Raw genomic sequence first — 24,646 nt, forward strand, 5'->3', positions numbered from 1 at the left:
ACACCCCTCTGGCTAACACTATGCTCCCACTTTCTTCCAATCCTCCATGCTCCCACTAAAGTTAACTGGGTTGATACATGTACCATGGTACAAACACCTGCTAGAAATAGATGTTATGAACACCATCATTGTACAATGATACTGCAATGAAATCCAACTAGCCTGTATGTAAACACTGACAGGGGTTAAGTGGATCCGAGGGAGTAACCCTAGCTGGGCAACTTGATCAAGAGCCGGAACCGAATCATGTCTAAAGATGTTGTTGGCAACTGCGCCAGTGGATCGCTTTGCTTCTTAGAATCAAGCAAAGTACATTAAAGGTATGATATACGTCATTGGCTTTTTCTGGAACCAAAATTTCAATCCTGCCCTTTAATTTTCAGTCAACAATACACCTTTGGGCCCTTGGGGCATAACAAGTGTATGTGTTAATAAAACATGATTGGAAAGACATTTAAAAGCCAATATACACTTTCGGAACAGAAAACAAAAGTTCACAGATTTACAAGTAACTTTACAGGGTTTACAGAAGGTAATGGTGAAAGACTTCTTTTGAAATATTATTCCATAAAATGCTTTACTTTTTGAGAAAACGTTAGAATAATTATCAATTCTCGAGATATCGAGAATTCATATTTAACACATTATGTCATGACACGGCGAAACGTGCGGAAACAAGGGTGGGTTTTCCCATTATTTTCTCCCGACTCCAATGATCGATTGAGCCTAAATTTTCACAGGTTTGTTATTTCATATTTTATAAGTTGTGATACACGAAGTGTGGGCCTTTGGACAATACTGTTTACCGAAAGTGTCCAATGGCTTTAATAGGAGAATAAAACTAGTGGCATAAATCTTGAAATTGGAACACTGTCCATCAAGAACCATTTATGCATTACTCCACAAAATGGCAGACCATATATGTTTTGCCGGTTGTGTTTCCAAAATTCGTCAATTTATGGTTTTTTTATAATCACTACTCACTTATATAAACACACTGTGGATTTCTTAGACCGTGAACAACTCTTTCAAAAAGGATAAGGAGTAATTCCAACCAGTACAATTTTGAGAAATGTGTGTGCAATGTGCAACTTTAAACCAACCTGTGACAATTTCATCAAATTTCAAAAGCAGTTGCTTTTTTAATAAAATACATATATTTTTTTTCTTTTTTTCTCCAGGATGTTTTGATGCGGCAAATTGAAAAACAAATGCACCAATGCATTTTCTATTAACATCTGATAATCATTGAAGCAAAACTGATTGAAGTGAGTGTGGTTAACAAGATAGAATTACACCACACTTATGAATTATGATAGATAAAAAACAAAACTTTAATAGTTGCCACAGAGCTCATAGCTCAAAATATTTCAAGGCCACATTTAGTAATTGCAAGACCATAATCAATATGAGTTTAAAAAAACAAAACAATGAGGGAATATCCTTCTCATTTGTTTTATGTGTAAGTGTTGATCCTAACAGAGATATTCAGTGAGGTATTGTTTATTCAATTGAAAAACAAAGTACCACAGGGCTTGTCCGGTCACGAGAAAGGCCAGACGCTAAAATTACTGCCCTTTTGCCCGCAGTCCAGTGTTAATTTTGGTCAAGCAGTTAGGTTTCTAGAAGTATGTTCATCAAGCACCAAGCATTGACAAATATAACTGAATTTAAAACTCAGGAAAAACAATGCCCCCCCCCTTCAAGCACTCTATAAAAAAAAAAAAAAAAAAAAAGAAAGAAAAAAAGAAAATCTACAACCAAACTCCCAGGATCCTATATTTACCCCAATCATAGAGCAAAGACTCTATGCCCCAATAGTGCAGTTCTATATTTACACATCACAAGGGGAACCTGACTCGACCGCCAGATCAGAATCAAGCCCAACTGTTTATAAATTGCCTCAGGTAGACAAGTCCCAATTGCATAAATCCAAATAGCGGGTAAACAGTGCGCACCAGCACACACCTGACACATGCTGACTGCAAATTCCAGGCCCACTGTTTTCCCAGTGATTCGTCTGATAAAAAAACATCACAAACTGTTAAGATCAAATCAAATGATTTGCCTTTTTTTCTTCTTCAAAAACACAGCACAGTCAATTGCAATGATTGCGTTATAAACTGAATGGACATTATCACATTAACCCTGCAGATAGACAATGTAAGTAAACATTGATACACATATTGAAATAAATAGCATGTACCAGTAACTTGACAAATAATTTTTATTTTATTATTAAAGAGCACATTTACATGTACCTTGACTCTAGTTATTAAGCTCAATCATAATTTTGTGACAACAAATGATGTTGTAGGGGCCAGGTAAACAGTAAAGATGCTTGTTTGAAAGCCCCCATGCCAAGATTTTAAAGGTGGTTTAACATCGTACAAAATGACAAATCGGAAAACTGACAAAGATGGCAGGTGAATCCAAGAGAGTCTGACAAGATTTACAAACAAAACCCAAGAGAAGGTGACAACACAATAACAGTCATGGTATCAGAAGTGAACCTTACACCTTCCCCCCTTTTTTCCCACATCTGATCCCTAGATGTGTGCATCGGAGTGGCGCCAACAAAAAGTTTGAACTGCTCCTACCGCAGGCAACACAAATATAAATGTCATTTAGTTTGCAAATGGAGTATAAGTTGAGTAGCTGACCTTTCTTTAATTCTATGAGGGAAGACGTCTGCAAACATCTCCATCCCTCCCACAGGGAAATCATTGTTAAATGCTTTTGTTTTACTACAGAATTGGCTTTGAAATCAGGTTGTTTGGCTGTGTAAAAAAGTGCAGTTAACCCAACACAGACTCTGAACCTTGGTCACTTTGTACAGTACACTGGTCACTTTGAAACTTGATCAATTTGTACCGTCAGCGTGTCCCTCTGTAGCTTTGTATCGTACAAGTTTGTCAAAACAAAAAACTATGTTTTCTCCCAAGGATAACAATTATTGTTTTTGTTTAAACATTGCGATTTTCCATTTTTATTTCCTTTTTTATACAAAATGAGGCAGAAGTCCCGCATCGGTCTGAAGTTCAGAGTGACTTGTAAGAAGGTAGGAAGTGTCTTGAAAAAGGTACCAAGTGTCCAGGGTGTGAAGTGGTCAAGGCGCTAAATGACATTACACTGAACTACCATTAAAACTCTTTCCCATCATGCTAAAGGAAAACCCCCCAATTTCCAGGGAAATCTGTGCGAATCATCATATCCTATTTTAAAAATATCTTTCCAACGATATTAATTTCGCAATAAACGCTTTTATAGCCTACAGCTCCCGATCCGAAGGTAGCGTGTGTAACCATGGGTGAAGTACCTTTTCTGAGACATGTTAGATTACACATTATGTTGAAGATCTGTGGGTAAATGGCCATATGCTAAATGTGTGCAATGTGCTACATATGTACTGACTGTGTTGGCTTCTGTAACCATAAATTAAGGCTATTGATTTTGAATAGTTTCATCAATACTTGAGAGGTATTAAAAGTGACAGTCAAAACTTTTTTCCAGGATTTTTTGTAAAGGTCTCGTGTTTCAACCCTAGTGGAAGAGTGTTTCCCAAAGGGTATAATGACAACAATGCATGCACAAGCACACATACTACTGCACATAACAGAGAACAGATGCAGTCAAGTAGAAAGTGAATGAAAAGCAAAAAGATGGAATGCAGTCGGACATTGTGAAACTGTTTTAAAGGGAAATATACATTATGATTTGATAATCACTCCTTTAAAATTAATTGCAATAAAAACCGTCGGTTAGAAGCACACAGCAGCATTTTGACAAACATTTCCCTTTGAAGTAATGCGGATACGTAAAAAGATAAGAGTTTTGTTTGAAAAAACACAAGTAGTTCTAATTAAAGGAACACGTTGCCTTGGATCGGACGGGTTGGTCAAAACAAAAGCGTTTGTAACCATTTTTTATAAAACTCATATGGTTGGAAAGATGTTTTAAAAGTAGAATACAATGATCCACACAAGTTTGCCTCGAAATTGCATGGTTTTCCTTCTACTGTGCGAACTAACATGGTCAGCCATTTATGGGGGTCAAAATTTTGACCCCCATAAATGGTCGACGTGTTAGTCGACAAGGTAAAAGTAAAACCACGCAATTTCGAGGCATGTTTGTGTGGATCATTGTATTCTACTTTTACAACATCTTTCTACCCATATGCATTTTATAAAAAACGGTTACAAACACTTTTCAAAGACCAACTCGACCGATCCAAGGCAACGTGTTCCTTTAAGAATTGTTCTTCCTGCGTGGACAAATAAGTCTTATGATTTTCAGCAATATCTAAAAAATTTGAATTTTTTTTAAAATTAATTCTCAGATGTTAGTTTTATTACCATGAAACGGTTCCAGAGAACCAAAGGTTTACTTTGCCTTTAACGATTTTCAGCAATAATATCTCAAAAATTCGACCATTTTTGAAATTCAATTTCAGATGTTAGTTTTATTATCTACATGCAATTGAACAATTCCAAAAACTGTAGGTATACTTTGAGGGTGAAAAGGAAGGAAATTTTCCCTTGATAAAAACGATATGGCAACCATCCAAGGAGGAAGGATTCCTCCATGATCCATACCCGGTAATCTATTTAAGTTATGTCCACACAAGTCATTAGCAACAGGTCAATGACACAGATTATGATTTGTTTATGCAAAGTTACAGACCCTTAGGTAATAGGCCAATGAATTCTGAATCTCACAGTAATTGTCAGATGCCTACAGAGCTATAAGTAAATCTGTCCCCCTAATCATTTGTTTGTAAATATCACTTATTCTGCATATTTCATCGCGAAAAAAACCTCAACAAAGCTCAGAAATAATCATCATTTATTTAACACTTCAGTGACAAACACATCACACCAAAATGTCAATGTGTCCTTCACTATAAATCGTGAAACTGTGTGGCGCTCACAGGTAACATGTTAACTGACTTATGACTAATTGATCATACTCGTATGGGCACAAGGGAATCAATTTCTGCCACCTGCGCTTCGCCTGCTCGGCCAAACACCGAGACAGGGCGAGGAGGGACCGCGTCTATCAGCTAGTAATCAGGTCAATAATATGTGTATCATGGCAGCATCATATGGATATTGGAAACGTATCAAGAGGGAGATTTAATCCCGCTCTATGTGTGTGTACAGTTGTATAGGGCTAGTCAGCTGATGAGATTAGATGCAGTGGCTGCAATCTGGCTGGAGTTTATTGGGGCACGAGATGGGTAAATATTATGGCTGGATACTATTGGGAAGGAAGGGATGAAGTTGAATTTGTAATTTGTACTAGAACAATAATCACAACTTTGAGAAACCTTCCTTTATTGTGGCAAAAGAAGTTAATGACCTCACGTTTCGACTCTAGTAGAGTCTTTCTAGAAGGCTAAAATACATTAGGCCAAATAAAATCAAAGTTGTTTTTAGCCACCTGCTAGCTTTTCATTTTTAGAGGCTGTCTTCAAAAAAAAAAAAAATAATAATACATTTTAACAATCTCAGACAATTATCTTTTTAAATCGCCCAGCCAGTTGTCTTTAAAAATGTTTTGGGTGGCCATTTTGTGAAAATAAAAAAAAATAAAACTTGTCCTTCCTTTTTTCCCATAAGACAGGATGCCAAACACATTATATTTTTTATTTGACCGTAACAAATAACCATGACATCCTATAATAAGCACTATATCAATCTTAAACCCTTCTCCAAAACTCTGAATAAATCCCTGTATATAGAGGGCTTTCCAGACTGAAAGAGGAGAATAGAAGAAAAGATCAACAGGGTGATTGAAAATAAAATTGTGTACCAACAATAAGGATTAGGCATTGAGAATTCCTAGAGGTGCAAAGTGTGATGATCTCTTTTGTGAAAAAGTGATGGCTCTGAAAGGAATTTGTACTCAAGGTGAGAACTAGTGTGTTCTTCTATGATGGAGGAAGCTTCTACATACTTTACATGTAGAGCTGCATGTAGTTAGCGTTAGGATATTGAACCTACATGGGCCCAATTTCATAGAGCTGCTAAACACAAAAGTTTGCTTAGCATGAAATTGCTTCCTTGATAAAAACAGGATTACCAACCAAATGTCCATGTGATTTTCAGGATAAGCAAACAGTAGTTGAATAAGCAAACAAGTAACAAGTAATATGCAACAAATGGAAATTTGGTTGGTAATCCTGTTTTTATCAAGGAAGAAATTTAATGTTTAGCAATTTTTTGTGCTTAGCAGGACAAATGGAAATTTTGTTGGTAATCCTGTTTTTATCAAAGAAGAAATTTCATGCTAAGCAAATTTTTGTGCTTAGCAGGTCTATGAAATTGGGCCATGGTCACAATTAGAGGTCTGGGAATCCTACCATCATGGAAGTGTCGTGGCCGAGCGATTAAGAGCACCCAACTCAAACTCAGGTGTTTCTCATCAGCAGAGTGTGGGTTTGTGTCCCAGTCATGATACTTGTGTCCTTAAGCAAGACACTTAACCATTGCTTGGTCCTTCGGATAGGACGTAAAGCCGCTGGTCTCGTGTGTTGTGTATTATGCAGGTAAAAGAACCAGTGCACTTATCAAAAAGAGAACAGTTGGTGTATCTCAACATATGCATAAAATAACAAACCTGTGAAAATTTGAGCTCAATCGGTCATCGAAGTTGCGAGATACATGTACATGTAATAATGAAAGAAAAATAACCCTTGTCACACGAACTTGTGTGCATTTAGATGGTTGATTCATGGATTTCAAGACCTCAAGTTCTAAATCAAATTCGTGAAAAATTACTTTTCTCAAAAACTATGGCACTTCAGAGGGAGCCGTTTTCTCACAATGTTTTATACCATCAACCTCTCCCCATTACTCGTCACCAAGAAAGTTTTTATGCCAATAATTATTTTGAGTAATTACCAATAGTGTCCACTGCCTTTAACCCAAATGGCCACACAGTCTAAATTTCCACAATGGGAGTCCCAGATACCCAGACAACCCTGCTTTGGCTTACACCCGGCCACAATTCGTCTTCTGCACATTAGAATTGGCAATCTCAAATATTTTCCTGATGATTTTGTTTTAGGAATCCCCTGTTAAGGATCCATGTTTTGAATCAATTTAGAGAGAAAAAAAATCCCCATTGGAAAGCACTACGTCTACGACAGTGGCAATTTTGTAGTGCAGCAAAAAATTATCACCCGCACTTCAAATACAGTTGCCTCAATGCCCCTTTGACGCGCTCTTTGCTATGACAAATCTGTCACACCCTTACCAGTTTGAATTGAAGTACCGTGCCCGTTAGACCATTTTATAGTCTAGTACAGACACGCACACATAAAACAACCAAAATGCTGATGCCCTGTTACTACACAATAGTGACATTATAAACAGCCCCATATTGAATAAATAAGTAAATAAATGAATCTCAAATTAGACAATCAGCTTAAATATCTTAATGACATAAACCCTCAAATTTGACCGAGAAGATCTTTAATGTTAATCATCTGGAAGACTGAAGTAAATTGCTAATGCTAAGTGGATAATTTATAAACCCTAAGCTTGCCCCGCTGCTTACTTATTCAGAGTCTTTCGACTCCCGTTTAATAATTCCAAATAGTAAAATCCAATTAAGGAGGAAAGCCGATTGCCCAGTCCTACCAACTTAATCTCTAGGGATTTACGACAGAAATGTGCCATCTCTCATCAATATGCATTACTTTATAACACGGTAAACAAATCTCTGTTTATCCACCACTGACTATGTGATGCATACATGCATGGCGTTGGCTTACACAATCTGACTGATGTCCTCAAATTTTCATTTGAATATTGCAAATTATATTACCCATTTTTTTTCTTCCAGCCAAGCTTTTTTTCCAGGCACACAAATTATGTTTCCCCAGAGCCAGAAGGTCATATAAAATGCAATAAAATTGCCTTCAAGAATATATGGCATTACTGCTTAAATTTTTTGCTGCCAAACCCCCAGAACATAATGTTAATTTTCCCATTCCCAGGAATGCAAATTTAAACATGTTTACACACTCACATCATGCAAAGGTTGTTTAAACATGTTTTCCCATCCAAAATTCAACCTTCCAATTATAAACCGATCAAACATTCACACTTAGTCTTCTTGCTTACGCCCTTTCTCCAGTAACTTTTTGTTACAACCTTCAAGTTCCACTGGGAACAGACTTGTGGACAAGTCGTTAAATTTCTGTGGCAGTGATAGCGTTCCGAATCTCCCTGCGATTCCCGCGATATTCTCGCGAGACTGCTGGTCCCGCGAGACTACCGCTCTCACGACTACGGTCTCGTAAAACGGGGAGTAGAAGTCGGCAACCTGCAGTTCGTGCGAGGGCGCTGTTTTGGACTTCTCATATCCTAAGTAAATTGTCTTATTGAGCATCTACGTACCTGCAGCCGGGAGTTACGTTATCGCAACTATTTGGTCATGCAAACCTTGGGTGAATGCCTTTGAAGTAAACGGGCCAATATTTAACTCCAGGTTTGTCTCCATGTTATTTTCCCTAAAGCTAAGGCAGTAAAATGGAAAATGATTGACGATGCACCTGTATTAGATTACATGTATTACTATTCAGACTTAATCATAAATGCAGTGACATAGTGACACCTAATCATCATCCATCCATCCATCATGTCCATGGTGACGACACACAGCCACATGATTTCCCAAAACACGGGCTGCATTGTCAAGTGTCAATGGGAAGGGGAAGAGATAACAAAATTCACTCCAATTTCTCTCTAAAAAGGAGATTCACACACATTAAAAATCCATAGTACAACCAAAACAAACCTTCCAAGTTCTTTGCCCTTGACGTACGCCTCTTCGAATGTTTCTACCTTCTTGGATTCGTGTATCCACGTGTTGTTTATGGCTGTACTCGCCATGGTAAGTCGACTACCCCCGTCTGGAGTACGGGTTGGATTCGCTGGCATTTCCTGCACAGATTTTCCCCAGGAAATCCTTCGTCTCGCACTGTCAGACCTCCCTCTTAAAATCCAACTACGCCTCAAAATCAACTCCAGAAATGGATCCTGTGATGTTTTTCCAAAGCCCGTCTGAATGTGTTTGCACTCGGCCTGTGGTGAAAATAAACTGTCGACCTATTGGTGTGAAACGTAAACTAAGCCTTTTCAGCGGCACAGCAGTTTTTGTTGTCAAGTCGCGGACTTTAGCTTTCATGTATGGGACCCCGTAACGAAGTGGTGACGTCATAACCACCTGCTTAATGAATGTGGGCATGCGCATTAATAAGTTGCTACCGGTTTTACGCAGTGTTCTGGATTGAGGGCGCTCTTGAAGTTTTGATCAACAGCCCTTTTTTCAATTTTATTTTATTTTATACAAAAATCGAAACATAACTAAATGTATAGTAAACACAAAGGATACGGCCCCAAAAAAGGATGCGGGCGGGGAACGATCAACTGGTATTTTTTATTTATTTATTTATTTATTTTTTTTTTTGGGGGGGGGCCTAATCAACTCGGAAGGCACTAAATACTAAACTCCACAGCGGTTCGGCCCATCGGAGAATACCCGAGCGAGAATGACCTTATGACGTCATTTTGCACATGCTTGCATCTTTTAGACATGAAAATATTAACAACCAGGTCCTATGGTGGTTAGTCCACTCTTATGTAACAACTCTCCAAACCTGCTGCTACAAATGTACTTGAATAAAGAGGTCTGAAGCAGTGCTTGCATCTTTTAAACATGAAAATATAAACAACCAGGTCCCAGTGGTTAGTCCACTCTTATGTAACACTCCCCAAACCTGCTGCTACAAATGTACTTGAATAAAGAGGTCTGAAGCAGTACTTGCATCTTTTGGACATGAAATCATTAACAACCAGGTCCTAGTGGTTAGTCCACTCTTATGTAACAACTCCCCAAACCTGCTGCTACAAATGTACTTGAATAAAGAGGTCTGAAGCAGTGCTTGCATCTTTTAAACATGAAAATATAAACAACCAGGTCCCAGTGGTTAGTCCACTCTTATGTAACAACTCCCCGAACCTGCTGCTACAAATGTACTTGAATAAAGAGGTCTAAAGCAGTACTTGCATCTTTTAGACATGACATCATTAACAACCAGGTCCTAGTGGTTGTCCACTCTTATGTAACAACTCCCCAAACCTGCTGCTACAAATGTACTTGAATAAAGAGGTCTGAAGCAGTACTTGCATCTTTTAGACATGAAATCATTAACAACCAGGTCCCAGTGGTTAGTCCACTCTTATGTAACAACTCCCCAAACCTGCTGCGTGGGGGGATCGTCGCGAAATGTGCCGGAATGTTCCGAGAGCACACGAAAAGTTCCGAACCGCTGTAGAGGTTAGTTTTTAGTGCCTTCCAATAAACTCGCGCTGTTAAAGAAGTTCATTTTTTTCTTCTCATGAATCCTCCTTTTTTAAGGATGATAAAATGCTGAGGCGCCGAGAGTGCTTTAATCATGTGATAATTATTAATTGGTTTGTCAATTCTAATTATTCCTCCATGATAGTACCAATTATCTTTCGCCTTGAATCTGTCTTTATAACTTTTAGAGCCATTTCTTGTATTCGTGGCCCCCGGGGCAGGATGTATCATTTCCAGCCACAGCAAGTTTTGTGGCTAAATGTTTGTTCTATTTCGAAAATAGCAAGGGGTATGTTGGATACGATGAAGTTATGGTTCCAAGTAAAAATACTGGGCGTGTAATAAACGTAATAATTTATTCACAATTCGTAAATTCTCTTGACTAAAGATTTTCATAAGCGAATTATTCTAAAACGTTTACTATAAACGATTTTAGTGCAGAAAACATCGGGTGCTAACTACCTGCCCACCATGACTTCAAATACGTCCCCAAACTACCCCATTGACATATTTTTGTAGCAGTGTACAACACAAAATTAATGAAAACATTTTGATAAGATACATCATCCGCCGGGGCCACGAAAGCACAAACGGCTCCCCCTAACGAAAAAGGCAGGTTGACGCAGCTAGCTACACGCAGAACAATAATTAGATGAGATTCTGGGAAACACTTCAGTCTGTGGAAAAAACTGTGGAAACTTTAATAGCGCCCTCTTTTGAAGCATTTGCGGCTGAAATTTTCGGCTGTCCGTAAATTGGGAATTCGCGGCTGGTGGAGGTGTCGGTGGACACATTGTTTTATTACAACTCATTTGTTTAGTTCTTCCACCATTTTTCACATTTCTGGTATAATTTGCTTAATTGGCGATGTCTTTAGTCAATTATTACTCAAGCAGTGACGATGAAAACTCGGGAGATGATGATAAAACGGAAGACTATGTTGAGTCAGAAATCGGGTCATCGTCGTCGGCGGCCGATTCTTCAAATTTGGATCGACAGGCCGCATCAAAACCGTCATTATTCCGTTCATTGCCGGCTCCTAGATCCTCTCAAATTAGTATCCCAGGTAGGATAGAAGTGTTGACTCTTTTAAAAGGGGAATAATTTGTGGTAGATTTACCGTTATTTATTAAAAGAACTAGGGGAAAAGTTTTCGTATGGCGCCACCACTTTTTCATTCGAAATAAAATAATATAGTATCTAATTTACCTGATTGATATATCCCTTTTTGTAAAAATGAGTGAAAAAGTGGTGGCGCCATACGGAAAGTTATCCGAACTAGGCCTACCTTTGTTTTGTTATTGGTTTATTAAAAATATTAAATAATATTAAAATATTAATATTAAGGTTTATCGCGAACAGCAAAAGGAAAAGTTTCCGTATGGCGCCACCACTTTTTCATTCGATATGAAATAATATAGTATCTAATTTACCTCAATGAGATATCCCTTTTTGTAAAAATGAGTGAAAAGGTGGTGGCGCCATACGGAAAGTTATCCTAGCAAAATATCAAGAGAGGGCGCTGTTGAACCCACACAAAGGTATAGGCGTTGCGTGCGCGAGTTGTACAAACTGCATAGAAACCGCCCCATATTCCTTCCCACAATGCATTGCGTTTCTGAATCGCGATAAACCTTATTGGCATGATTGGCAGTAGTTGCGATAACGTAACCCTCCTCCCGACGCAGGGCGGCCGTCGGGAGGAGAGTTCGGCCGTCGGGAGGAGGGTTGCGTTATCGCAACTAGATTCGCAGATTCCATGTGTGTGTGTGTGTAGGGGGGGGGGGTACTTCTTGAACTAATCGGAACACCATGTGAGCCTTGGGTCTTACATTTTGGGCCTCCATATTGGGTTGTTGTCCAATTTCATAATGGCCATTGCATGATTGATAGTAATTTGTATAGACTTAGATTAACATTGAATTCAGCAGTTCCGTTCACTTCTGTTTCGCCTCCCTGAGAAATATAAAAATCTTGCTAAAGTAAAAATTCAATGTTAAAAAATTACAATACAAAACACTGCTGCTTGCTTCGTTTCTAGCTTGCATCGTTCTCAATGAAATTGTAATGTATAATGAAATTGCATTTGACTCCCCCACCACCCAGTTAAGTTTCGTACAACTTAAAATTCGTTTGTTAATATTTTCAAAGCTCAAACATGACAAACTCCTGATTATTTATCTGAAATTGTTCTCCATATTTCTCTACTTGGGCATGGTTGGCCAGATTAAACTCTTAGTGTGTGTTGAAGCAGCCTGGTTGATGTACTGTTGACATTGTCATTGCAATGCATTGTAGCCTAGCCATTGATAATTGAGCTTATTAACTTAACTTGTATTAAACACAAACTAATTTGCTTACCTTTCAGAAGAGGCTGAGAGAACACAACCATCCAATGTTCATCAAGAGTCATCTTCTCTTAGAAGGCTTGGATCCTTGAATCTTCCTCTGCCAAAGAAGCGATCTAAACAACCCATCAAGATCACTGCTCCATCACTGCCACAGGTGGGTGTCAGAACATCAAACAATATAGCTCAATGCTCAGGTTTCTTCCATAAAGCCCGGTTCATACTTCCTGCGAATGCGATTGCGAATGCGAATGCGAAGCGAATTTTGGTGACGCAACAATCGGTACGCCCTCCATTTCCCTTTGTGACGCAATGAAATTCACATCGCACGAAGCATTCGCAGGAAGAATGAACCAGGCTTTACAAAGACAATGGGGCTGACTAACAAGAAAGGGAAGATGCAGGGAGGCCTTATACTTCACGGAGGCAACGGAGCCGATTTTCATAGCCTTGTTATCCTTGAAATGCTCAGCCTGTAAAAATTAACAATTTCCTCTTAAAGACAATGGACACTATTGGTAATTGTCAAAGACCGGTCTTCTTACTTGGTGTATCTCAACAATATGCATAAAATAACAAACCTGTGAAAATTTGAGCTTGATTGGTCGTCGGAGTTGCGAGATTGCTATGAAAGAAAAAAACGGCCTTGTCACACGAAGTTGTGTGCTTTCAGATGCTTGATTTCGAGACCTCAAATTCTAAACTTGAGGTCTCGAAATCAAAATCGTGGAAAAATTACTTCTTTCTTCGAAAACTATGTCACTTCAGAGGGAGCCGTTTCTCACAATGTTTTATACTATCAACCTCTCCCCGTTACTCGCTACCAAGTGAGGTTTTATGCTGATAATTATTTTGTGTAATTACCAATAGTGTCCACTGCCTTTGAGGGTGCCGTTTACCAAGTACCTTGGTGCCCTTGTGTTTCTAAAATGAAGCATTCAGACCGGCTTAGTGCTAATAATATTTCTTTTGTTTCAAAGATGGTAGAGCTGGCCGACAGAAGAGGGGGGGGGGGAGGGTAGCATTGGGGTATCCTAGATAAAAACAAATTATACAAATGAGAACATATATTTTCACAATGCTAATTTGTATTCACTTTGCAGATGAATTCGGATGATGAAGATGATGAGCCAGCGTCAAAGAAGCAGAAACCAGCAACGGTGAGGAAGAATTGGTTTTTTTTAGGAAGTCTTTTTCAAAAGGACTTCTTTTCTTGGGGAAGGGATAGTTCCTTTTACACGTATCAAAAGTGTTGTTTTTAACAGCAGGGACCACAATTTGCTGATACACATAATCATGAATTGCATTGTTAAAGAAAAAGGGCGCTATTAATATGAAAGCTTCGGGTGGTTATTGAGGAAAGAAGTGAGGTGCGTCCTATCCTAAGGCTGTTGCTACAGCTTGGTCTCCACATTAACATGCATTCATGGCATCATTGTTACTAACAGCCGAAGCCGTCAATTCAGAAATGTCGAAAAGTGTGACTGTTTGTTTCTTTAACATACACTTCACAACACACGAGACCTACTGAGCGGTATTTGTTTAGCGGTGTTTTCTGCTGAACATCTCTATGAAATTGGGCCCTGATATTTGCTCAGACCTGCCCAGGAGAATATTATAAGTTATCACACGAGCGCGAGTGGAATACGGAAAAATACAGCGCTTATGCGTCCCATATCCAACGAGGGTGAAGGCCGAGTTGGATATGGGACGCAGACGCGCTATATTTTCCGTATTTCCACGAGCGCGCATGTGATAACTTATAATATTCTCCTGGGCAGGTCTGAGCAAATATCAGGGCCCAATTTCATAAAGATGTTCAGCAGAAAACTGATATTTGCTCAGACCTGCCCAGGAGAATATTATAAGTTATCACACGAGCGCGAGTGGAATACGGAAAAATATAGCGCTTATGCGTCCCATATCCAACGAGGGTGAAGGCCGAGTTGGATATGGGACGCAGACGCGCTATATTTTCCGTATTTCCACGAGCGCGCATGTGATAAAGTATTATCTTCAAGCAAACCTGGCTCCTGACATATAACCGGTTGTGATATTAGACGTGCAATATAGGTTTTATCACCACTCCATTCTGGGAATCTGATTGGAGGATTAGCGCGTACTTGAAGATAAAATTTCATATCAAAAGACCCTATCTCTCTTGACTTGAGACGCTCCTTGAAGACCCTTGTCAATGGTCCGGCTACTTGTAAGCTTCTACTAAACAGCCGGACCATTTTTTACCCCATTGTTTAGACTAACTACAACCTCATCCACCATGGCAGGCGGAATTCCCTGCTTCAATTCGCCATCGGTTCCCATGTCGGCGCTATCCATACGGCAACAGCAGAACACAGGGTAAGTCCCAACCTCATTTGTGATTGTTTAATAACAAACAATGATAATAATTATAAAACAGCCCTCAATTCCAAAAGGGTCATCAGTTGCTCTACAGAGGGTAAAATTTAAGCAAGTTTGGAAAAATACTGAACTATGTTTTTCCTTTTCCTTTTCAAATGTTTTTGTGGAGGGAATGTACTTTCCAAATCTAAAGTATGTTGCAGTTGTTTGATACAGAGAACGCATTAATTATATCGTTTTATATATTTCATTGTTTGGCCATGACTTGTGTGTAAAATTTATTCTAGAAATATTACTCAGATCTTTATTAGTGGAAATAATAGAAAAAAAAATAATTGTCTTAATGAATATCATCAAAGTTCAATACGCGTTTTACATGTAAGCTCCAAAGCCAGTCAATTTGACACACCGTTTCCCCATGGTTGACGTGGCTTTACAGAACTTACCTAAAAATAAGGCAAGACAATTTGATGGAATTGAAAGAATGTAGGTAATAACCTACTTGATTAAATACTGTACTTTGACAGGCCATCCTTTATTTAGTGACACCAGTTTTCCTAGTCCAGCGTTTTGACTGTTTTTTTGTGCATGAGAGAGAGAGATAGCTCCGCCCTCTTAGTCAGAGAAAGCTTTTCCAAACCTACACCCTCAATGTCAACACAAAGTCCAGATAAACAGCCTTGTTATTTTTATGAATTGGTCTCTAGCTTTCCGCTGGTTATTTTAATAAAAAACATCCCCATTTTGGAGTACAGTTTCCTCTATTTTCATTCTTTCTTTTTGCACAGGATCCAAGTAACAGACACGCACTAGCAAGCCCTTCCAGCCTTGCCTCAAGACTTCTAGACGTCAAACATGGGAAAGAGATGAAGGAACACACCCTTGAGGAGCTGGTAGAGGTCAGCCGTTTTGCCATGGAGAAACTGCAGAAGAAGCTAGAGCTCCAACGCAAACAGTTCTCTCTGTTGTCCGAAGATTCCTTGATGGGTCAGGGAAGTGGTGCCCCTCACCCAGTCAGGGACTCCTCCCCTGCTAGTGCTGCGCCTTCGCAGCAGGGCGTCATTCATGCCGTGCCTCCTGGATGGCACTTACAGGCAAATCCGGTCGTCAATACCACTTTACATCCAGGCTTGTCCTCAATCCTACAGACGCCAAACTTTGAGCCACCCAAAGGCATGCTTACCTCCCAGACATTCCCCTTTGCTTTGCCTCTAGGTTCAAGAGGGAGCATTGCCAACAATCTCCCCATGAGCATCTCTAGTTCTGCTCCAGTGAATCTTGCAAGTGTTGGCCCGCAGGTGGCCGTTGCCAGATCTGAAGTGACCGCTGCAGTAGCAGAAGCACCCATTCCCAAGAGTCAAACTCCACCCAAACAAACCTTGTGCTCTCCTTCAAAAGAGCCTGATTCGGAAGCCCACAGCAACTGTTGTGCTGCTTGTCTCAACCGGATCGATGTACTAGAATGCAAAGTCAAGAAGATCTTGGAGCATTTGAACTCTAAGAACTTGAAGACAGATCAGCCCTCACCATCATCAGGTCCTTTCCCAGTGTCTTTGGCATATTCATCTCAGGGGTTAGTGCACGACACTACCCCGGATATACAATCACCTAAGAGGTTTCCATCGCAAACTCTTGCACAACTTAGTCAAGATTTTCAGACTCCATTCCTGGGGACACATCATGAGCATTCAAGCCCTCCGACAATGCCCAAACCCAAAGTGGTCTACCCACGCCCAGTGGGTGAATCTTCATCAGCAGGAATCCCATCCCAGCCGTTCATAAGTGACCAATATGACTATCAAAGTCTGATGCGGTTTAAAGGTGGCTCGAGAATAAGAACTGAGTTGGAGCAGGTTGCAGTGCACAATTTCAAAAACACTAAAGACTCTGGTAATCAGGCAACAACACATACAGGGGAAGATTCTGAAATGTTTGACCAGTCTCAACTACAGGCTGTCATTTACTCTGCTGCTGTCTTTGAAAGCCTTCCTCCAAAAATTCAGACCGTACTGAATGTTCTTGAGAAGAACGAAAATGGTAGTGTTACCCGCCTCGAGGTGAAGCAAGACATACTGATTTCGCTCACTCCTTATGTGAAAGACAGGAGTTCGATTGCCCGCAGACTTGCGGATGTCCTGTTTACGGATGATGAGAGGTGTATCTGCAATTGCAGTGGCTGGAGGAAACCAGCAGCTTTGGATCCCATCCGCATGCAGGCCCTGACAGATGCTGTTTTCAAATTGTGTCCTGCCATTGAAGGTCACAAAAAAAATCTTTGGCACGACTGCGTTAAGGCCATAGATGCTGCCTCTAGACATATCGTACGTATCCGCAAGAATAAAGGGAAGGCTCCACGACAGGGTAAATGGCTTCCCTTTGGGATTAAAAGTAGGCAAGACAGACTTAACATTGTAGCTCCAATGGTGGAGATAGATCCCGCTTCTGACACCATTGACTATGACAACCTTCCTGCAAGGTTAAAGTCCATCCTATATGTTACACACAGAGATTCTTTTGGTAAAGCTATCAAAGTACAACTCACAGATTCGTATCTCGCCCCGTTCTGCTACCTTTCAAAAAGCAGGCTGACTGTAGCCTGTCAACTCGCTGATACCCTGTTTACACAAAAAGAGCGTCTAGGAGCGTCGTGCTTCAGTGGGCAAGGAAAACGGCTCCTCGACCCTTTACGGATGGATGCATTGAGAGAGGCAACGTTCAAAATCTGCCCTTCGTCCATTATGGAGCAGAAACAATTGTGGTCCACCTGTATGAAGGCCATAGACAGGTTATCAGTCATTCCAGAGATAATTGAAACCATACCGGTGTCTCCAGAGTGCGTTTCTGATACCGACAACACGCTGATTAAAACGGAGCATGTTCTTGAAGATGGCAGTTCGTTTTATGGGCACCAGTTTATGAGCAGTGATTAATGATGGGTGCTGCACAATAGACCGATCCATTAAGCTCCGCCCCATTGCGTTTTGACCAATCACAACCCATTGCGCAACCTTAAGTCCGACAAAGTAAGTCGGACATGCATGCGCGTATGCTTGGCGCGCGCGGCAGAGTTGTGCAGAATGGCATTGGAGAGGCTCACAAGTGCGCCGTGGGTGTAGCATAATGGATCGGTCTATTGAATCTGGATTTGAACAGTTGTTTATAAGTGCTTTTAGGAGTACCGCTGTAGGAAATTTGTAAAGTATTATTTATTCTCTTCTCTGAAATATTTATGAAGTAGAAACCAGAGTGTTTCATGTACAGTGCATTAAATGTTGAATCATTTGTGAAGCCAGATTCATACTTCCTGCTAATGCAAAGCAAATTTCTATGTCACATTGCTGTTTTTTGCGAATTTTTGACATCAACATTTGTATCGCATTCGCATTCGTAGGAAGTATGAATCAGGCTTTAGTAGTTTGGAACAAGAGGGGCACCTGATCTATTACCACGGGTGATTCACAGTACAGTTCTTCCCCTACAGTTTGCTTCCAACACTTCAACTAAAAAACAGTCACTCATTGACTGTGAAACGGCTGACACAAAAATGGAAAGCATTTACCATACCAGCCTCGCAAAAATTACAATTTTTTATTGACAAATTCTGACCATGCTGCTTTACGGGTTTGGTGGTGGGCGCAGGGCACTTGGTTAGTACTCAAAACATGGCAACCTTTTCCAATGATACATGTACACTGTAAAAATATTCTCTCTTGGTCAAATAACAGAGGGCCCACCCTATTGCAAATCTTATATATTCAAACTAGATTTTTAACTTATATAGGGCGTAAGAATGTTATTGTTTTTAACCCTCTTGCTGTCTGACCATTCAATACCACTCACTGTGGTTTTGAATGATAGATAAGCTATGCCAGCCTTGCGATATGATACCATGAGGGAATGCATGTACACAGTACACAGTTAGTTCTGTGCACAGTTCTGTCACCATACACAGCTTTGGCAGTTGAATGGTTTCAAATGGTTGGTCAACTCACTTGAAAATGTTGCGAAAAGTAGGAGGGTTAATAATAATAATAATAATAATAATAGTGGCCTCTTATAGAGCGCTCAGGTATGAAGCTCATGGCGCTTTTTATACAAATAAAAAAAAAAAGTACAAACAAAAAGTGTTTACCCTTGCACAGTGTGTAAGCAGTACTCTTCATACTCATAACTTTCCCCAAGTTCGGTGTTAAAAAAGTGGGTTCGAATTCCACTTGAGTAATACGCCTGTGATTTTTTTAACAGAACTCTTGAAAGACCTCTTGAAAGTAAACAGTGTGTGTACACATCAGTGTACTGTTAGGGTATAACCAAATAGTGTAAGATATTGTGCTTGGAAGATGATGATATAACATTGGTTTCACTGGTTATACATTTTTTGGTTCTAGTTCACTGGGCATTTCCTACTTGTATAAGGAGCTAAGTTGATTCAAGGAAAGATAATCTCATATAGAAAATGTTTTAAAATCAAGGTTACATTTTTTTTAAAATCTATTTTGTGTTCTTAATGATAATTGTAAACACTGTGGCTAATAGTTCGCTTAGCTTAAAACTGTAAGTAGAGCGTCTTTAAATGCCATTCTTGTTATTCGTGCAATAATATTAGAATACTAAAGCAGTGCAACTTGTTCTAGAGATATAATTAAAAATTAATGTCACTTGAGGTGTGGTTATTGTTTTGTTTGTTGGCATGTTGGTATTGTAGGTGCGCTTGATTAGCTTCCCTGTGTCGACCCCACGGTGCTCACTCGGGTGAGCCCCTGAGAAGAAGTATTCTCGTGGTGAAGTCATGCACCTTAGGCCAGCCCCCAAGTGATACACTCCACAAGCAGGGCACTTGGAGCTGACCTGGGTTAACCCCTGGAATTACGTCAAAGCTATGCGAACAAACCAAGGGCATACCGGGAGCAGACCCAGGGAAGCTAATCGAATGCACCCCTCATGCTAGGAGTCACCTGTGAAAATTTCGCTGAGTTAAGTGTGTTGTTGAAAATGAACACTTCTAAATGAACTTTAACCTTTCTAGAATTTAAACTTAATTATGCGCATTGTAGGATTTCCTTGGACAGATGGTTTTCCCCTCTATGGATTCCAGACATCTTACTTGTTGGATTAACTATTTATCTTGTATCGTTATAAAATAGTTTGTTATGTGAAAATTTACTGCTCTAAATAAATTGAATGGAAAATAACAACATGAGTTTGTTGATCTTTTTTCCCCCTTTTTCTTTTGAGGGGGTTGCTTGCAACCTTTCGGTCAAGAACTTAAAAGAGGGATTTTGAGGAAATGCCTACAGAGTATCCCAACATATTTGTTAGGTCACACGAAGTTAGGATACTAGTTTTTCACAATAATTACAGATGTTGTCTGCTTGCTTTAAAGGTACTAGACACCATTGGTAATTCCTCAAAATAATTGTCAGCATAAAAACTTACTTGGTAACAAGCAACGGGTTCGAATCCCATTCATGACACTTAGGTCCTTGAGCAAGACACTTAAATATCTGTTGTAATACCATCAGCTACATGTATCCTACTCGCTACTCAATGTTTATTGTCTTGTGAATTCACAGTGTAGTTGGGGGGGGGGGGGAAACAGGTACATTTTTTTTTTCCTAAAAAGTAAAAAAATGGCCTAACATGTTAATTTTGTTCATGCTGTTTTTTTTTCTAACCTACAGAGTCTCTCTGGGCTGTTTGCCATGCTTCCTAAACCACGGAATGCCTCCATCAAGGAAGCCAACCGCATCCTAATCCCACACACACTGACCAAGAAGCCTGCTCCCAAGAAACCGCCTCCCAAACCCGTCTCAAAACCTACACAAGCTTCTCTTAACACCACGTCAAAAACTACCACGTCAAAAACTACCGGCGGGTTGTTAGCAACGAGTTACGGCAGTGATGATGATGATGAAGAGGAAGGAGAGGATGGGACGTCTTTCTTTTCTTTTGGAGGGTCTGCCAGCGTCACTCCAACCTCATCCCTAAAAACAGCCGTTGATTTGGCTCCGTTGAATACAGGCCCAGGACGTAGTAAAATGAACAAAGTACCTTATTCATCGACGGGTCAAACAAAAACATCAAACAATGAACCAGGTCCTCAATCAGGGAGACTTCCACAACCTGGGAGTGATGCTCCACTTAGCTTCAGATCATCATCAAGTTCTCAAGACTCCCCGTTGTCTTTTAAGCCATCTTCGAACCCACCTTATAGCCAAGACTCGCCACTTGAGTTCTCAAATTCAAATGCTCAGTACGGTTACCATGATAGTCAGTACACCGATCAGCAGGCTTATGCAGCAGCCCAGGGCTATCAGTACACCGAGTATAATCAACCCTATCAGGAACAAGACCCACCAGTCTATGCAGACCCACAGGGTGGGAAAGGTGGAGAGGGTCAGGGTGCTGGACCAAGCCAGTCTGGAGCATCCTCTAATTTAGAAGCTGACAAAGAGGTACTGCACAGTTTTACTGCAATGTTTGCTAATAGAACTTTATCATACTGACACCATCTTTGTCAAGTCCCCTCTGCAAAACACTAATAAACTAATAAACACTGTTTTGTTTTAGCATGAACAAGAAATTTATGCTACTCTCCTGAAAATATTGCTCTGTGACTTTCACTTTTTTTTCTTCTCAAAAACTTGACGACCAATTAAGCTGAAACTTCTACAGGTAAATTATAATACATATGTACATCTTCACTCACAGTGAGTAAGGATTCATGTCATGGCCAAACCCTTGATCTACAAAAAGTATCAAACCCCTTTCAAGCCATTGGACACTTTCGGTACAGAAAAAAATAAAAGTTCACAGATTTACAAATAACTTACAGGGTTTACAGAAGATAATGGTGAAAGACTTCTCTTGAAATATTATTCCATGAAATGCTTTACTTTTTGAGAAACATTAAAACAATATCAATTCTCGATATCGAGAATTACGGATTTATTTTAAACACATGTCATGACACGGCGAAATGTGCGGAAACAAGGGTGGGTTTTCCCGTTATTTTCTCCCGACTCCGATGACCAATTGAGCCTAAATTTTAATAAATTTTATATAGAAGTTGTGATACACGAAGTGTGGACATTGGACAATACTGTTTACCGAAAGTGTCAAATGACTTTTAAGAGAATTCACACCCAAATATTAAAAATCTGCGTATTTCTTCTTTCAAAAGAAGAAAAAAAACTAGACTTGTATACAAAGTGAACTGTATCTAATTCTTTTGCCTGTAGTTCCGGAGAGTAATGGGGAAACGGAACATCGGCAAGGAAGCCATCAACATGATTGAGATTGCCGCTGATGAACAGATTGGTACAAATAATGGACTTGACTGGATGACCAAGAGCTTGACCGAGGAGAAGGAGTACAGGGTTAAACTGGTAGGAGAAATAGTGCTTTGAAAACTGAAAGAAGTCTTAGGTTACTTTTGAAAAACTCAATGTTAGTGTCTTGGGTCAAAGACTTTCAATGTTGTACACGGTGTCAAGCTGACATCTTGAATCAAAGACTAAAGCCTGGTTCATATTTCCTTTGAATGCGAATGCAAAGTGAACTTTGTCGTTACAGGGCTGTTTTCGATGCAAATGTTTCGCAGGAGCATAGCACCTCTCTACTCTTCCGAATTATGCTTACCAGAATAAGGTTACCAGCCAAACTACACTGTCATATGTAAAATTTGTAACTGGTATGCTGCTCATTTCTTCTAAGCGGAAAACGGTTAAGCAACATTTTCTGCATTGAAGCAGCTCTTAGCAAATTGGGCCCTGGTTATGCCACTGCAGCCAAGTTGAGGGGGAGGGGGGGGGGGCGGTCATATTGTGTCATTCTTAACCAATGCTTCCTCCATCGAAAATCAAAAGGAATAAACTCATCGGTTTGTATTTCTCCCCTTTTCGTTGCAGAAGAAAGAACAGCTGCCATCTGGCCAGCAGAAGAGGAAGCATCAAATCACCTTCTTAGCCCATCAGGTAGGATGACACATCAATTGATGAGTAACACTGAGTATCTTGTACCAAACGTCACCAGTTTCCGACTTTAGGGCCTTGTCACACGAGGCAACTTTTGCAGGCAACTAACTTGGAGACATGTGTCGTGGCCGAGCGGTTAAGAGCACCGAATTCAAACTCTGGTGTTTTTGATAAGCAGAGTGTGGGTTCAAATCCCCAGCCGTGACACTTGTATCCTTAAGCAAGACACTCAACCATTGCTTCGTCCTTCGGATGGGACATAAAGCCGTTTGTCCCCTTTGTTGTGTAACACATGTAAAAGATTCCATTGCACTTATCGAAAAGAGAAGGGGTTTGCCCCTGTGTTCCTGGCTGGGGCTGCTCTATGCGCAGTAGCACCTTGTAAACCCTTATAAGGTGCTAAATAATTGGGTCTCAGAATTTCTGAAAGTTTTGTATATACTCAGCGCCTTGAGTACCTTATTTGGTAGATACGTACGGTATTTAAGACTTTGTTATTATTATTATTATTAGACAACCAACTGTAGTTGGACCACTTTGGTAGTGCATGAGTAATCTTTCAAACTAGGTCTCGCGATCCCCCAAAATAACATTTTCTGACCTTCTTATGTTCTAGTTTTTCTGGAAATAAGAATGGATTTTCTCAAATTAATTTGATCTTTTTTTTTTTCAGGCAAAGGAAAGAGAGTTAGAGTTGAAGAACCAATGGGCGAACAATCGACAAACAAGACAGCAAACTCAGATGAAGTATGGATTCTGAGGCACAGACTACATTTGTTCAATATGGTGCTTGGCGGTACCCCCAACCCCTCCTTATTGCGTCTTCATTGAATGGAATCTAGGAAATTCTTTAGAGGATTTTAGGGGGGGGGGTATTTCTGTACAAGAGAAAAACAGTTATAGGCAGTGGACACTATTGCTAATTACTCAAAATAGTGTTTAGCATGAAACCTTTCTTGGTGACGAGTAATGGGGAGAGGTTGATAGTATAAAACATTGTGAGAAACGGCTCCCTCTGAAGTGCCATAGTTTTCAAGAAAGAAGTAATTTTCCACGAATTTGATTTCGAGACCTCAGATTTAGAACTTGAGGTCTCGAAATCAACCATCTAAACGCACACAACTTTGTGTGACAAGGGTGTTTTTTTCTTTCATTATTATCTCGCAAGTTTGATGACCGATCGAGCTCAAATTTTCACAGGTTTGTTATTTTATGTTGAGATACACCAACTGTCAAGGCTAGACTTTGACAATTACCGATAGTGTCCACTGTCTTAAAAGTACTTTTTAACACATGCCCTCTAGCATTAAAAAAATACTGCGAATTGGACCATTCAAATTGGATGATGTTAGGACTATACAACAAACTTTTTGGTTTTTTGTGTACGTATATCAATTATTGACAAACTGTTTTTGCTCAACCTCTAGAGATATAGCTTCTGCTGTGTTTTATTTTTGTTACTGTAGAATGTTTAATTGGCAATGTTCTCTTCAAGGTAACTTTAAACATATTTATAGTTACTGTTTCATCAGAAAAATATAACAGTTTCTATCTGAAGGCTTACAAAAACACAAGTTTACAAAATCA

At 39.8% G+C, this 24,646-nt stretch overlaps 2 protein-coding genes across 3 annotated transcripts in view; one reads left to right on the forward strand and one right to left on the reverse strand.

Annotated features, from left to right (window-relative positions):
• LOC139941497 (calcium/calmodulin-dependent protein kinase type IV-like) overlaps positions 1 to 9,186 on the reverse strand; it is a 38,428-nt gene extending 29,242 nt beyond the window's left edge. The window contains exon 1 of the mRNA XM_071938030.1: positions 8,809 to 9,186. Within this exon, the coding sequence (XP_071794131.1) occupies positions 8,809 to 8,951 (143 nt within the window). The 5' untranslated portion in view covers positions 8,952 to 9,186. The remainder of the gene's footprint in view (positions 1 to 8,808) is intronic.
• Positions 9,187 to 11,129: 1,943 nt separating this feature from the next.
• On the forward strand, positions 11,130 to 24,612 carry LOC139941498 (proline-rich protein PRCC-like). 2 transcript variants are annotated; one of them, XM_071938032.1, is made up of 7 exons: positions 11,130 to 11,440; positions 12,743 to 12,879; positions 13,826 to 13,882; positions 20,765 to 21,538; positions 22,325 to 22,471; positions 22,994 to 23,059; positions 23,733 to 24,612. In XM_071938032.1, the coding sequence occupies exons 1-7, from the start codon at positions 11,242 to 11,244 to the stop codon at positions 23,817 to 23,819; spliced, it is 1,467 nt and encodes a 488-aa protein (XP_071794133.1). In that variant the 5' UTR covers positions 11,130 to 11,241; the 3' UTR covers positions 23,820 to 24,612. The 2 variants fall into 2 exon arrangements, with proteins under 2 accessions (XP_071794133.1, XP_071794132.1); XM_071938031.1 differs by lacking the exons at positions 20,765 to 21,538; positions 22,325 to 22,471; positions 22,994 to 23,059; positions 23,733 to 24,612 and adding exons at positions 14,979 to 15,080; positions 15,872 to 20,255.
• Positions 24,613 to 24,646: the final 34 nt, after the last annotated feature.

Source organism: Asterias amurensis, chromosome 9 (genome assembly GCF_032118995.1).
Source record: "Asterias amurensis chromosome 9, ASM3211899v1".
Lineage (NCBI taxonomy): Eukaryota > Metazoa > Echinodermata > Asteroidea > Forcipulatida > Asteriidae > Asterias > Asterias amurensis.

Excerpts from the sequence above, each read along its gene's own strand:
- LOC139941498 (XM_071938031.1), top strand. The coding sequence starts at position 11,242 with ATGTCTTTAGTCAATTATTACTCAAGCAGTGACGATGAAAACTCGGGA. Across the intron at positions 12,880-13,825 it reads CTGCTCCATCACTGCCACAG|ATGAATTCGGATGATGAAGA; the intron begins GTGGGTGTCAGA and ends TTCACTTTGCAG. Across the intron at positions 15,081-15,871 it reads CGGCAACAGCAGAACACAGG|GATCCAAGTAACAGACACGC; the intron begins GTAAGTCCCAAC and ends CTTTTTGCACAG.